Below are 14,501 nucleotides of genomic sequence, written 5' to 3' on the forward strand. Positions count from 1 at the left end.
AAATGAATAACCATTAAGTGACTTTTGGGTCTGCATCTTGAGTGGGTGTGGGTGTTGATTGATAGGAGGGGGCAGTGAGTCATTGGCTGGGTGCATTTAAGAGGTAATCTCATTGAGAGAGATACAACAGGAACTCCAGACCTTCACACTCCACAGCATCTAAGGTAAGACTAGTCTAGTCCTCTCTTGATTACATTTACATTTATTCATTTAGCTGACGCTTTTATCTAAAGCGACTTACAATTGCTATATATGTCAGAGGTTGCACGCCTCTGGAGCAAGGGGTTAAGTGTCTTGCTCAGGGACAAATTGGTGTCTCGCAGTGGATTCGAACCCGGGTCTCTCACACCAAAGGCATGTGTCTTATCCACTGCGCCATCACCACCCCTGATTAGACTGAGAAACATAAACCAAATCTCTTGGCAAGGACTACAGCAGTATTGTGAATATTATCAAAAGTTTAGCATTGTCAAAATGTTATGTCTGATTTTACTGCTTTTCATTCTCTAGTTATGTGTGGGTATGTGTGTGTGTGTGTGTGTGATGGTCAGAAGTTCACTGGTCTGTGGAATGTGTCATGGGTGTGTGTTCAGGTGCGCCAGAACAAAGTTCCAACAAACCTTCTTGTCTCCTTCACAAACCACCTCGTAATGCTTCAGAAGGAAAATTATTAGCACTGTAGGGCGCTAAGTTTAACCGCTGTTGGCTGCTAAGGAACAATAACACACCAAACAGCTGTTATTTAGTCTTTATAATAACATACAGCTTTCTTATTGGCACATCTAAGACCAGTAAAATGGCTTATTGACTTACATAATTGCCTTTGATGACACTGAAGCCTTTATCTACGTTGCCCCACTAATCACTGTATCTATGACAACTATCACTTAGACCTTTGAAACTATGCATGGGTGAGGTTGTATTTTACTGTGGCTTAAAACGTAGATTGTATCTCTTATTTCATCCACTCATTGTTCACCTTGGATGATTGCGTGTTCTCTGTCCTCTGCAGGAAAATGGCTTTAGTGTCTGAGTTTTTGACGAAACTTACATTGAATTATGGTGGGGTAAGTAGCCTATGACAAATCTAATATAAAATGCAGTATTATCAAAAATGCAACAAAGTACATTTCTTTGTTAGTTAAGGTGGCTATTAAGATTCATCATTTGTTTTGGCCAAAACTTAATTTTGATTGTGTTCGGAATATTATCTAGTTATATTTCTTTATGTATTTTTTCAGGAGAGAGAACCTAAATGCCCTACGGTGGTACCAGCTTATGATTTTAGCCCAGAAGAGGATGCAGCCAAAATAGAGACAGCCATCAAAACCAAAGGTAAAACAAGCTATAGTGCTAAATATTTCACATTTTCGCCAAACATTTGCAAAGGAACTTTCCAAACTTTGAACACAAAAAGGAGTCCTCAATGTAATTTCATAATTTGTTTCAGGGAAAGATCTCTTTCATTGTTTTTATATTTGCTTATCAAATCAAAATCATCTTTGGCCTTCTGTTTTGGCTATACCTCCGGAAATAAATATATAATATCAATTTAGTAGAAATAAAAAGAAAAACTGGGTTGTGTTGCACTGCCTTGTAAGACATACATAATCCATAACAGTTCTCTCATTTGCTTCACCATATTTGAGTCATGCATATAGCCATCCATGTATGCTAGTAGTGTCAAAAATAGCTAATGACTTTATAATGATTTGATAGGAAATAAAAAGGTGCAATTAGTCCTTCAAGGCCTTATCTTAATAATGCTATCTGGCTTTCTTTTTGAATCATTGTCTTCTTCTTTCATTCTTGCTTCAGGTGTTGATGAGCAGACGATTATTGACATTCTGACAAAACGCTGTTGCTCACAAAGGAGCGAGATTGCGTTTGAGTATGAAAAACGTGCAAAGAAGGTAGCCTATACACACCACAATTATTTACTTTTGAAAATGTGTATTTCCTGTTTTAACTGGATCATCTAACCTTAATTAAAACTATATTTTAATATATGTATGTACATACTATATAATGTCTAGTAGCATATTGTCTAAACAAGTTTCAAACCTGACGCTGTTTGTTGTTGTAGGATTTGGTAAGTGCCCTGAAGGGGGCGCTCTCAGGATCGTTGGAGCATCTGATTCTGGGGTTGATGAAGAGCACAGCACAGTATGATGCCTCTGAACTGAAATCATCAATGAAAGTATGTTGCATTGATCTGTAATCGTTTATAAAAACTCTGCTTGCTTTCTGCTCTCCCCTGTTTTAAAATTCAGCTCCTGGTCCATATTTAAAAATGTCCTGTCCTGTTAAGAGCATAATTAGCATACCGTTCAAAAGTTAGGAGTCTTTTGAAAATAGTCTTCAGTAGCACAAGATTCTTCAAAAATCATCCTAATATGCTGATTTGGTGCTCAAGAATAATTTCTTATTATTACCACAGTAAAAACTATATTTTTGAGGAAATCATGGTCCATTTGTTTCAGTATTATTTTAAAAATTGAAAATTCAAAAGAACAGCTTTTATAAAAATGAAAACATTTTATAACATTCTAAATGTCTTTAGAGTTGTATTCATTCATTGCATTCATGTGACAGTGCCATGTGTTTTGCAGGGTCTGGGCACTGATGAGGAGAGTCTTAATGAGATAGTGTGTTCTCGCAATAATGAAGAGCTGATGGAAATCAAGAAGGTTTACAGAGAAAGTGAGTGCCTTTAAAAAGCATAAAAAGCAAAGCACAAATACATTGGCATTCATATCCCCTTTTCTCCTGCAGTGTTTAAGAAGGATTTGGAGAAAGATGTTTCTGGAGACACATCTGGTGATGTTGCTAAGCTGCTCCTGGCCCTTGTACAGGTAGGGTAACATAGATTAACCAATAATTTCCAAAACCATCAAATTCCACTTTATTTCCCAATACGTAACTGGTAATTCCATTTTCCGCCAACATAGCCTGCAAAGTGCAGATCCTGTATTGCTATGCTCAAACTGTATTCATTCATGTCCACAGGCCAAGAGAGATGAGCCAAGTAATGTGGTGGACTATGAGAAGATTGACAATGATGCAAGAGTGAGAAGAGCCCTTTTAACTTAAGAAATTCAACTGACTCTTATTCAAGATGCTTAAAATAATATTATGATAAACCATTGTACATTCAGATGACCACTGGAATAACCAAACAGTTAACTTTTTGTAATCCTGTGTCCATTATGGTGATTTTTAGGCTCTTTATGATGCTGGAGTGAAGCGAAAAGGAACTGATGTGACCACCTGGATTACAATCTTCTCTGAAAGGAGTGTCCCACACTTGCAGAAAGGTGACAAATGAAAAGAGATGGATTTAAAGTCAGTTGTCTCGTTAGGTTTTAAGTATGTATAGTAGTTTTATATCTCTGTTTTTTTTTATTCCTTGTAAAGCACTTTGGTCAACGTCAGTTGTGTTTTAAATGTGCTCTATAAATAAATGATTGATTGATTGATAAAGTCAACTCTCATGATCATCCTTTGTGCAACTAGCTAATCAAAGCCTCTTTTTCGCAGTGTTTGAAAGGTACAAGAGATACAGCCCTTACGACATTAAGGAGAGCATTCGAAAGGAGGTGAAAGGAGATCTGGAAAAATCCTTCCTCACACTAGGTATCTATCAGCTGTCTGTTCTTCAAATAAGCTGTCGTCAAACTGTCAGAACACTTAACAGATGTGCTTGGCAGCTTTGATGATGGTTATGCCTGCTGGCTTAATTACACTTTCACAATATAGGCCACTCATGCCTTGGGAATCTCTTTATCATCTCTTATTGATCACAAGCTGTTTGGTGAGGAACATTTTATGGAAATTCCTGTGGAAATGCATTAGGCAAGAAGCCAGAAGAGAACCGAAGAGAGTTTCCTACCAAAGTTAGAGAACCTGTAACCCTTTTACGACTGATTTCTGTCTTTCTGCAGTTGAGTGTTTGGAGAACAAACATCTGTATTTTGCCAGCAGACTCAACGACTCCATGAAGGTGAGTATCTCCTGAATATATTTCACATTTGAAAATTTACACATTTGAATATCTAAATGTGTCATTTGACTTGTAAGGAGATGACATTGGCTAAATTTGAGGGTCAGTTTCTTTTATCGATTTTGATGTTTGCAGAGTAAAAGTGTGAAAGAGAAGCTAGTAACGCGCATCATCGTCTCCCGCTGTGAAGTCGATCTAATGAAGGTTCGCACAGAGTTTAAGAGGAATTTTGGAAAATCTCTGCACCAGACAATTTTAGTAAGTATCCAATTGTTTACAGCTTTCTTTTTTATTATTATCTCCCTCTTCTTTTCTTTCTGCTCTTAGTTTGCCTTCATTCAGGAAGCATTTTAATCAATCTCTTGAATCTATTTGCATTGTCTTTTTCTCTTCAGGAGCACACTAAGGGTGACTACCAAAGAGCTCTCCTTAATCTCTGTGGAGGAGATGACTAAACATAATCTATAATGTTCTGCAGATGTCTAGCAGTGATCTTTCGAAACAATTAGCAAAAATGCAGTATTATTATAAGTATGCTTTGTGTTTTCTTGTGCCAGTATGACTGATGTTTACTATTAGTTAAACTGATCACATTTCACTCAGACAAAATAATACAGAATAAAGTTTTTATTTTATTTAAATTGTTGTTTAAATTAATAAAAACACTTATAACTACACATGGTTTTGAATGTGTAAAATGTTTACTTTCCCATGGCCACGGAGGGTAATCAAAGATTGTGGGTCACATTCAGTGGACAGACATTTATTTTATGTATATATACTGTACATCTATATGCTGGTCAAAACAATGTAAATGCAACAAAAACTCAGGACAAACATGAATAGGCCTATTGCACTTAAAATGCTATGGTTTACCTAAATAAATTATCGTCTAAAATGACATAAATCACAAAATTCATATTGCAGAAATAATGTGCTGGCTACGCCCCAAAACTAAAATGCAATTTATTGAACACTTTAAAGTAAGATGTTAAAGGGATAGTTCAGTTACTCACCCTCATGTTGTTCCAACCCCGTAAGACCTTCGTCATCTTCGGAACACGAATTAAGATATTTTCGAATAAATCTGAGAGCTGGATCACTCATCCATACTAAGTTAGTCCAAAGGCTTCTTCCGGGATTGAAACTTGCCAGCCCCGAAAAGTTAGTAAGTAAGTAGGAGTAAGGACATCGTTAAAATAGTCCGAGTGACTACAGTGGCTCAAACTTCAGTTTATCAAGCGACGAGAATACTTAATGTGCGCAATAACAAACAAAAATAACAACTTTATTTAAACTATTCATTTCCTTTTCTTTTGGCCTCTAGTCAGTTTTTTTTTTTAATTGAAAAAAATAACAAGACAAACAATAGAAATGCAATACATTTCAAATGCTAAGGGGGCCTCTAGTCAGTTAACGTAGGGTGATAGTGTAGGGCTACGTCACACATCACTATTGGCTGACGCTGGTCATGTGAGTAATGCGTGTGACGTACAACAACAGAAGTTTACGCTAGTGAACTGACTCGAGGCCCACAGAGAAGGAAGTGAATAGTTGAAATAAAGTCGTTGTTTTGTTTTGTATTTGCGCACAAAAAGTATTTGATAAACTTAAGATTGAGCCATTGTAGTCACTTGGACTACTTTAACAATGTCTTTAATAACTTTTCGGGGGTGGCAAATTTCAATCCCTGAAGAAGCCTATGGACGAGTGATCCTGCTCTCAGATTGAGATTTCATCAAAAAATATCTTAATTCGTGTTACGAAGATGAACGAAGGTCTTACGGGGTTGGAACAACACGAGGGTGAGTAAATACCATAGACTAAGGTAAATACTGACAGAATTTTCATTCCTTTAAAAGGATTTGCTATTATGTGGCTCCCTCTAGTGGACAACATTAGTATAATAGCCTTCATCTCTGTAAATGGCTACTTTTTTTAAATGATAAACATTTTTGTAATGATTACTTTATAAGCCGTAATTATACATTATTATATCACTTGTTAAATTGTTATTTAACAATTTAACTGAGCATAACAACTGGTTGTGCACCCCTATTCCTAAACTCACTAGCCTAGCGTACTTCAGACCTATGTGCCCCCCAGAAGCTTGCGTTGCAAAGCAAGAGGAGGGAAAAAATCACTTTCACTGACCTTTACTTTGACTGTTCCAAGCTGAAGGAATGATCTGCCTAACGGAACCCGAGTTAAACTTTTATCCATTTTCAAGAAAGGCTAAATAAGCATATTTGCTGTGTAACACTTTGCTGGCTGTATAGGCTTCTGCCACAAGAGGGCAGTAGATTAACTTGAACTACTGAATTGCCCCTTTCAACTCTAAAGTGCGGAACAGATCTTTCAAGCTGCTTTAGCAGACAAACTCAATTTTTTTTTTTCATATTATTAAAACTTAACAGGTGATTTAATTATAACAAAGCCATAATAAACTTTAACATTCATAGATTGGATCGCTTAGGCATTGTCTAAAATGTACAAAATGAACTGTTTTGTCCTGGCCTGTTTACGTTTTTTAAAAAGCACATTTTCAATATTTCAATATTTAAGTTCACACATAGATTATATAGGCCTAATATATAATGACATTAAAGGTGGCCCATAATATTAATGATCTCAAATTGAGGTAAATAAAAAGAAGCTCGAACCAGGGGAGCTAAGAATGCTGATGGAATGACAGAGAAGAATGTGATGTATGTATTTGTCAATTGAACATACGGTTTTGGTATCTTGATAATGGATTGTTGAGCTTGTGTAGACCTACAGTCCACTGCCACACACCTTGTCGACATTCTGACCCTCGGTTATTGTAATTGAGTCCTCCAGGTCAACTATATTGTTATGATCACAGTCTGAAAGAGCATGAATAATAGAGTGTGCACTGCTGTGTGTTTTCTGAAGGTGGATGGCAGTACATCATCAGACGTGACAGTTTTTAATCTTCCAGATTAATGTCATTCCTCAGAAGCACAGAGGATAGAGCAATGAGGATGTTGTCATTGCTTCTCTCTCCTTCCCTCTCTCCTTTCATTTCCCAAAAGCTCCAAAAATGTTACACTTTATTGATCTTTATTGAAAATATGATCTATTTTGTGATGGCATTAGCTGTTGTAAGAATATTGATTTAAACATGGATAGTGTGAGTTGATATGATCTAGATGCTTAGTTTCATCTAATCACTTAATAAATCTCATACCACATTCATCTGATATATTTTGTAGATCTTCACAGGCAAGATAAGAGAAATTTTTTTGGTGAAATTCAACTTGTTTGCAACAGCTACAGGCTATAATTGCTACGGGCAAGCGTCTAGAAAAGCCCGCCAGCACACCCTCACAGAACTAAACACATATTTGTATTACAAAGCAAACTCAATTGTGCCATAGAGCAACCCTGATCAATCCGTCATGTGCTCAGAGACAAACCCAATCATACAGGCACAACATATTTGCACCTACACAGAGATTCTAATGGACTGGAATGGTAGAGGAGGCCAAACTCTGCAGGCCACACATAACGTAAACATTAGACGTCTCATTGAATTAGTATCACAGTGTGAAAGACAAAGTGCTGGCAAATGTAAATGAGGCCAGACATGCAATACTGCTGATTGGACTTATATAATTAGAATAATATTGCCAAGAGTCTTATTAGGAAGCAGAAGACATAAATAACCAGGGAGATGAGTTAATAGCAGCCGGCTAAAGTAGCTCTTAAATATGCTAAGGCCAGCTATTTCTGTTTATCCATGGCCCACTGATAATCTGATTATTGATGTGCGGGTGCTATCGGAGGTGAACGATCCCATCCTTGTGGTGCTGGATGCGATGGCTATTTTAATTTCAATTATTCAGCTGAGTAATTAGGGTGAAGACAGCCAGTGAATGGCATCCCTCTCTGCCTTAGGAAAACCGGCACTGTAACCACACAACTACAAAAAAATCTATTAGAGCTACACCACCATTCAAATATATATATATATATATATATATATATATATATATATACTGTATATACTGTATATATATATATATATATATATATATATATATATATAAAACCAAGTCAACTTTAAGTTTTCAACTTCAACTTTAACTTTGTGTCGGGTCGGGTCGGGTCGATGTCCATGCCAGTGCCCTTGCTGGTGTCCGTTTCCATTCCAGTGTCCGTACTGTTGACTGTGCTGGTGTCCGTGTTTCATGTCTGTATCCATGTCTGTGTTCCATGTGTCCCTGCCGCTGTTAGTTTCATTTCTGGTGTCCTGCCGGTGTCCGTTTCTGTTCCGGTGTCTGTGCTGGTGTCCCTGCCGTTGTCCGTTTCCGTGCCGGTGTCCCTGCTGGTGTCCGTTTCATTTCTGGTGTCCTGCCGGTGTCCATTTCTGTTCCGGTGTCCGTGCTGGTGTTCCTGCCGGTGTCCGTTTCCGTGCCGGTGTCCCTGCTGGTGTCCGTTTCATTTCTGGTGTCCTGCCGGTGTCCATTTCTGTTCCGGTGTCCGTGCTGGTGTCCCTGCCGTTGTCCGTTTCCGTGCCGGTGTCCCTGCTGGTGTCCGTTTCATTTCTGGTGTCCTGCCGGTGTCCGTTTCTGTTCCGGTGTCCGTGCTGGTGTCCCTGCCGTTGTCCGTTTCCGTGCCGGTGTCCCTGCTGGTGTCCGTTTCTTTTCTGGTGTCCTGCCGGTGTCCGTTTCTGTTCCGGTGTCTGTGCTGGTGTCCGTTTCTGTTCCCGTGTCCATGCTGGTGTCCCTGCCGGTGTCCGTTTCTGTTCCGGTGTCCGTGCCTGTGTCCGTTTTGGTGTCCATGCTGGTGTCTGTCCATTGTCCGCGCCGGTGTCCTTGCCGGTGTCCGTGTTTATGCCAGTGTCTGTTCCAATGTCTGTTCTGGTGCCCGTGTTTCATTTCTTTGTCGATGTCTGTGTGCTGGTGTCCGTGCCAGTGCGGTGTCCTTGACGGTGTCCGTGCTGGTGTCCATGCCGGTGTCTGTGCCGGTGTCCGTGCCAGTATTCATGTCCGCACCGGTGTCGGTTGTCCGCGCCGGTGTCCATGTCCATGCCGGTGTCCGTTTCCATTCCGGTGTCCGTGCCTGTGTCCCTGCCGGTGTTCTTTTACGTTCTGGTGTCCATGCCGGTATTTCCGTTCCGGTGTCTGTGCCTGTGTATATTCAGGTGTTCGTGCCGGTGTGTCCATGTCTCATGTCTGTGTCCATGACTGTGTCCATTTCCATTCCGGTGTCTGTGCCTGTGCCCGTGTCCATTCCGGTGTCCGTTTTGGTGTCTGTGCCAGTGTCCTGTCATGGCAACCGCCATTCTGTGTGTTTGACGACCACTACAGTTGTCCTAAGGTGGTGTTTCATCCCGAGGCAGCTGTGTCTTTTTCTGAACTCACTGTGCCCCACTTTATGGCCACGGAGGCCGTATATTAACTCATTGTGCTGTATTTCACAGCCAGGAGGATTGTCCAGGTCTTGGTCCAACATTTGCTATCCTGAGGTGGTCATCTCATTCGGCATTGCTCCACAGTCCAGGCCCACCACTTCTCCACAGTCCAGGCCCGACACTGCTCCTTGGTCCAGGCCTGCCATTGCCATTCATAAGACAGCTTTCTTCTCTGTTGTTTTTCATGCACATTTATTTGTGTAAGTGTAAGTAGCAACTAGGTTCTATTTACATTGAGTGAAAATAGATGCTATTTATTCTTGTGAATAATTGGAGTGTCTGTGTCGGTGTGTCCATACCGGTGTCATGTCTGTTTCATGTCTGTTTCAAGCTATGATTCTTTTAAGTTATTGTTTTGTTTTGGATCGATTTTGGATTTAAATAAACTGCACACGGGTTCCTTCAACTCGCCTTCAGTGGACTGATTGTTTCGAAAAGCTTGACTCTTACCATAAACCCAGCAATTACTGTCCAATTTTCTTTTTGTAAAGAAAAAAAACTTTTTCGTGTAACAAAAAAAGAAAAGATAATTCATTTCTGGTGGGGTCGGTGAAAATGACCTATTCATCTGAGAGAGAAAAAAAATGAATAAGTTAGTGTAATCCCATAGGCAAACAATAAAAGGCAGCATGCATTTATACCTATATGGAATCTATTAAATATTGCTTAAATAAAAGCAGACAGACTGGGGGGAAGACGCATCTCATTATGAGCACTTTAAACCAGTGCAGCCAGAACATTGTGTTGGCCTCTGCTGTTTTACATATAGATGCTGTGATTCTGTCATGGACCCCTATTCTGGTGACACCGGCCCTTTGCTAGATTGCATGTATAATTTATAGACATGGGATGCCTTGAGTTCATTTGGTTTTGTTTATATCAGCTTTGTAGTTTTCTTAATGCTAGTTGTTGATTCCTCTTGAGCGTGTCAAAACCTTAGTGCTAATAATTGATTTGGAGACTGAAACTTCTGCACAGGTTGTTCTGGCCAAGAACATTAACTCACAGAGCTCTTAGAGATGAATACATGATGTCCCCCATTTCTGAGCAGACGCTTTATGAAAGCTTGTACTTGAAGGAACAAAAAGAATACAGAATCAACTTATTGTCATATCTCGATTTCTTATTGTGACTGAGGTGTACACGATGACAGAATGAAAATGAGAGGATGTCAAATGAAGGAAACTCCTCAAGCCTCTGTCACTCAGTCACACAGCTGTCATCATAAAAAGTGTTAAAATTATTAGTTTGCTTCTTGCTAACTAATAATTTAGATCACGTTTCACCCATCTTACAGAGATTTATAAATGCAGAATGTTTAGAAAGAAGCATTCTGGTTTCATTTATATTTACTCTCTCATTTCAGATGGGTTGTTTGATGCCTCTCTGTCACGAGGAGACGTTGTGTTGAGTGCTCGTTGGGGACTTGCGCTTGCCCCGTGGCCACGAAGAGAGTGCACTGCTCTCTCTCAGCCTGCAAACAGAGACGCTTTCATTTCCGCGCCAAGCGCTTCCGCCCTGGGTGAGTTTCCCATTTTTTTTTAAATCTCTCTCTCTCAATCACTCTCTCTATCCAAACACACTCACTGCAATGGTGCTGTTACATACACACTATCAGTAAACAACAGATTTAGGCCTAAAACAATGTGACTCCCTGTAGACTTCAATTATTTATAAAATCAAACAAGTACGGCTGTTTGTTATGTGGGCGGCCTTTGATGAATATAAGATAAATGCCCTGCCTCAGTGAACAATCCTGCTTCCTTCCAAAACTAAAACAAAGTAAACTTATGCAGAGGCCATGCACAGTGTCCTTCTCGTGTGTCAGCCGACCTCTTAAAGACTGATTCTACAGTTGTGTCAGTGATTTGTATATTTGAATGCCTGTGCTTTAGGTGAACTTTAAACCAGTAGAAATAATTGGCAAAGAAAATAATGTAAACACACTACCGTTCAAAAGTTTGGGGTGGGTAATATTTTTGAAAAATATCCCTTATGCTCACCAAGGCTGTATTTATTTAAATGACTGTTAATTGTTAATTAAATACGTGAGTTTATTTTAAAATGTAATTATTGCCAAAGCTGAATTTTTAGCATCATTACTCCGGTTTTTCATTGTCAAATTATCCTTCAGAAATCATTCTAATATGCTGATTTGGAGCTCAAGAAACATTTCTTATTATTATCAATATTGAAAACAGTTGTGATGTAATTTTTTTTGTGGAAACTGTGATACATTTTCTTCAGAATTATTTGATAAATAAAAAGTAAAAAAAAAATGTTTAGAAATATTTTTTTAATTGTTTGAAATAAAAATATTTTGTAACATTATAAATGTCTTTACTGTCACTTTTGATTAATTTGTAAATAATGCATCCTCGCTGAATAATGTTTTTAAAAAAAATATTACTTGTTTTTTTTTTCTTTGTTCTTGTTCTTTGTAGACATGTGATTTATATTTCTTTAAGTTGTGTCTGTTCCTCCATACTAAAGTATTGTGAATAGCCCCTCGCTAAAGTGGAAATATAGAGTTTAAAAAAGTGTTCACCAACATAACTTTGTATTTATCTAGGCTGTGTCCAAGACCAAAGCCTTAACTGCCTTGACTTTTAAGGAAAGGAAACTTTAGATTCAGACACCATTTAGATTCTCTCCATCTACACTTTTAAAACTAGTATGGCAATTCAAGGTTTGGGTGGTACCGCTTACTAAATTTTGTTGAATGTTATAGTTTATTAAAACAGAGTGCTGAATCTGCGAGTGAGATGAACTGTCATCCATACAGAAGCATGCACTGAGGTGTGTGTGTGTGAGAGAGAGAGAGCTCTTGGAGTAATTGATGGAGTTGGATGGGTATTTAATGTTGCGTGTTATGATGCTTGAGATTTTATTACGGAACTTAATTACTTTTTTGTCCTTTGTTTTCTTTACGAAACAGTATTGCCACAACAAACAGAATAACATCTCAGAAAATGCTTAGGTGAACATTCATGAAAGGAATTACATAATGAATTTAAGACGCTTAAAGCACAAAAAATTAAAAAAAAATCTGCAAGTCAGCGTTATCGTCTGAACATATAGAGATTGAAGTCCATTATAATGTAAAACTATTATAATAGTATAATGTGGTGAAGAATGTTTATTACTTAGTGGGCTAATGGGTGACTAAAATTAGGAAGCCGGAATTGAAGAAAAGGAAAGTGTTGAAGAGACGTTCATTTACATTGATTCAGTTGTATGGATGTTAATTATATTTAAATGATGTGATATAGAGTTATTATTGGAACAAGATGAGGTTGAGTAAATTATTCAAAAAAAATAGTTTTTGTGGTGAACTATGGCGTTTAGAGTTATAACTCTATGCTGTTTGACAAAAGTTTTGAAGATAAATGTTGGATTTTAGATATACATTCTTTACCTCAAACATTCCCAATTTAACAGCATAACTGTTCATATCAGTCCTGAGATGTTTTTTCTGTATAATTTCACAATTATTAAATTTAGATTCATCTTTTTTCACTACAAAAACAGGAGGAATACTTCTAAAAAGACTCTGTGATCCCAAAAGTATTAATGTCTGATGTATGTTTTCTTTTCTGCACCACTCATGGTGTTTCTGATGAAGAACAATGAGGATATATAGCAATGAGCTCCGTGGCCTCTGTCACTTCTCCCATCCCCTCGTCTTCTGCATGCTAATCAGCAAGCTGGGTGCGCCGCCCTGCTAGATTATTATAAATGCTGTTTATGGTCCTGCTATGACAACTGTGAAGGGCACGGCAAAGAATTTATCATGGGACGGTTTCCTTAGCGTCAAAATGCGTTATGGTATTGTAAACGACCCTTGATAATGAAAGAAGATCCTCTTGTTTCCTGCAGTAAGAGTGAATAAAACATCAGGCACTTCACAGCCAGGTTTATTGTTCGAGCACGGCTCATTGCAATTTGACTTCTCATTACAAAAGATTTTTTTTCTTGCTTCACTTTTGTAGAAAGTCATATCGACAAACAAAACATTCATCACCTCCAGTGTTAGCTCAGTAAAAAGCAATCTTGGTTTTGTTTTTAAAGCAACATCTTAAAATTTAAACATAATCCACCAAGCAGTTAAATTAGGCCACCACGCGCTCTATATTTTGTCCTGCCAAACGGGTAATGATACATGCTAACGGAGCCAAACAGGGTGCAAAGCTCATATGTTTGTGTAAGTATGCAAACATATGGCAGTGATGGAGAGGGAGGCATGGCCTCAGGGAGCCCTCGGCAGGCATGGGACCCTCTGCATCATGGCTCCTCTACAAAGACAGTCGGTGACGCCCCACAGACCTATCAGCTTCATCCTTCTGTCAGTTATTTGTTAACCAAGCAGGTGCTAAAATAGAAATGTTGGATACATATTCAAATGTTAATATGTAAAATAGGTTTATTCTTGCAAAAAACAATTTGAGGTGAATTTGAGCTTTTTTATAACTTCATTTTTTATTTGTGATCGATTCATTAGTGAATCTAAATATGGAATGTGAGTTGTTAGTACACTTTATGTTCTCTTCTGTTTATTTTTAAATAATGTAATTTAGCATAATCTACACTGTAGATAATGTAACCAGCATTTGTTAAAGGAGTAGTTCACTTTTCAAAAAACTTTTGCTGATAATTTACTCACCCCCATATCATCCAAGATGTCCATGTCTTTCTTTCTTCATTCGAAAAGAAATTAAGGTTTTTGATGAAAACTTTCCAGGATTTTTCTCCATATAATGCACTTCAATGGGAACCAAACGGTTCAAGGTCCAAAAGACAGTTTTAGTGCAAACTGCAAACTGTTCAAAGGGCTTTAAATGATTCCAGACGATGAATAAGTGTCTTATCAAGCAAAACGATCACTCATTTAAAAAAATAACAAAGTTTAAGTTTTATAAGCTTAAATGGTCGCCTTGCTCTGTTCTGTGATGCGCGTTCGTGACTCTCCTGTTCGAACTTGTTCATCAAAATAAATAAATCTTTTTTCGTGTCATTTGGTTCATTCAATGAACGAGTTGACTCTGGAAAAAATTTGTT

The 14,501-nt window shown here is 38.2% G+C and overlaps 1 protein-coding gene across 1 annotated transcript; it reads left to right on the forward strand.

Annotated features, from left to right (window-relative positions):
• Positions 1 to 1,001: 1,001 nt before the first annotated feature.
• Positions 1,002 to 4,680, forward strand: anxa2b (annexin A2b). The gene is made up of 12 exons (XM_089129581.1): positions 1,002 to 1,067; positions 1,242 to 1,335; positions 1,819 to 1,913; positions 2,087 to 2,200; positions 2,613 to 2,703; positions 2,776 to 2,855; positions 3,010 to 3,069; positions 3,224 to 3,317; positions 3,541 to 3,636; positions 3,945 to 4,003; positions 4,139 to 4,261; positions 4,399 to 4,680. Exons 1-12 carry the CDS (start codon positions 1,017 to 1,019, stop codon positions 4,456 to 4,458), a joined length of 1,017 nt encoding a protein of 338 aa, XP_088985707.1. The 5' UTR covers positions 1,002 to 1,016; the 3' UTR covers positions 4,459 to 4,680.
• The last annotated feature ends 9,821 nt before the right edge of the window (positions 4,681 to 14,501 follow it).

The sequence above is a fragment of the Pimephales promelas genome, chromosome 1, assembly GCF_988280905.1.
Source record: "Pimephales promelas chromosome 1, fPimPro1.hap1.1, whole genome shotgun sequence".
NCBI lineage: Eukaryota > Metazoa > Chordata > Actinopteri > Cypriniformes > Leuciscidae > Pimephales > Pimephales promelas.

Coding starts and splice junctions, on each gene's coding strand:
- anxa2b (XM_089129581.1), top strand. CDS start 1,017: ATGGCTTTAGTGTCTGAGTTTTTGACGAAACTTACATTGAATTATGGT. Junction 2,201..2,612: donor AACTGAAATCATCAATGAAA/GTATGTTGCATT, acceptor TGTGTTTTGCAG/GGTCTGGGCACTGATGAGGA. Junction 3,070..3,223: donor AGATTGACAATGATGCAAGA/GTGAGAAGAGCC, acceptor GGTGATTTTTAG/GCTCTTTATGATGCTGGAGT.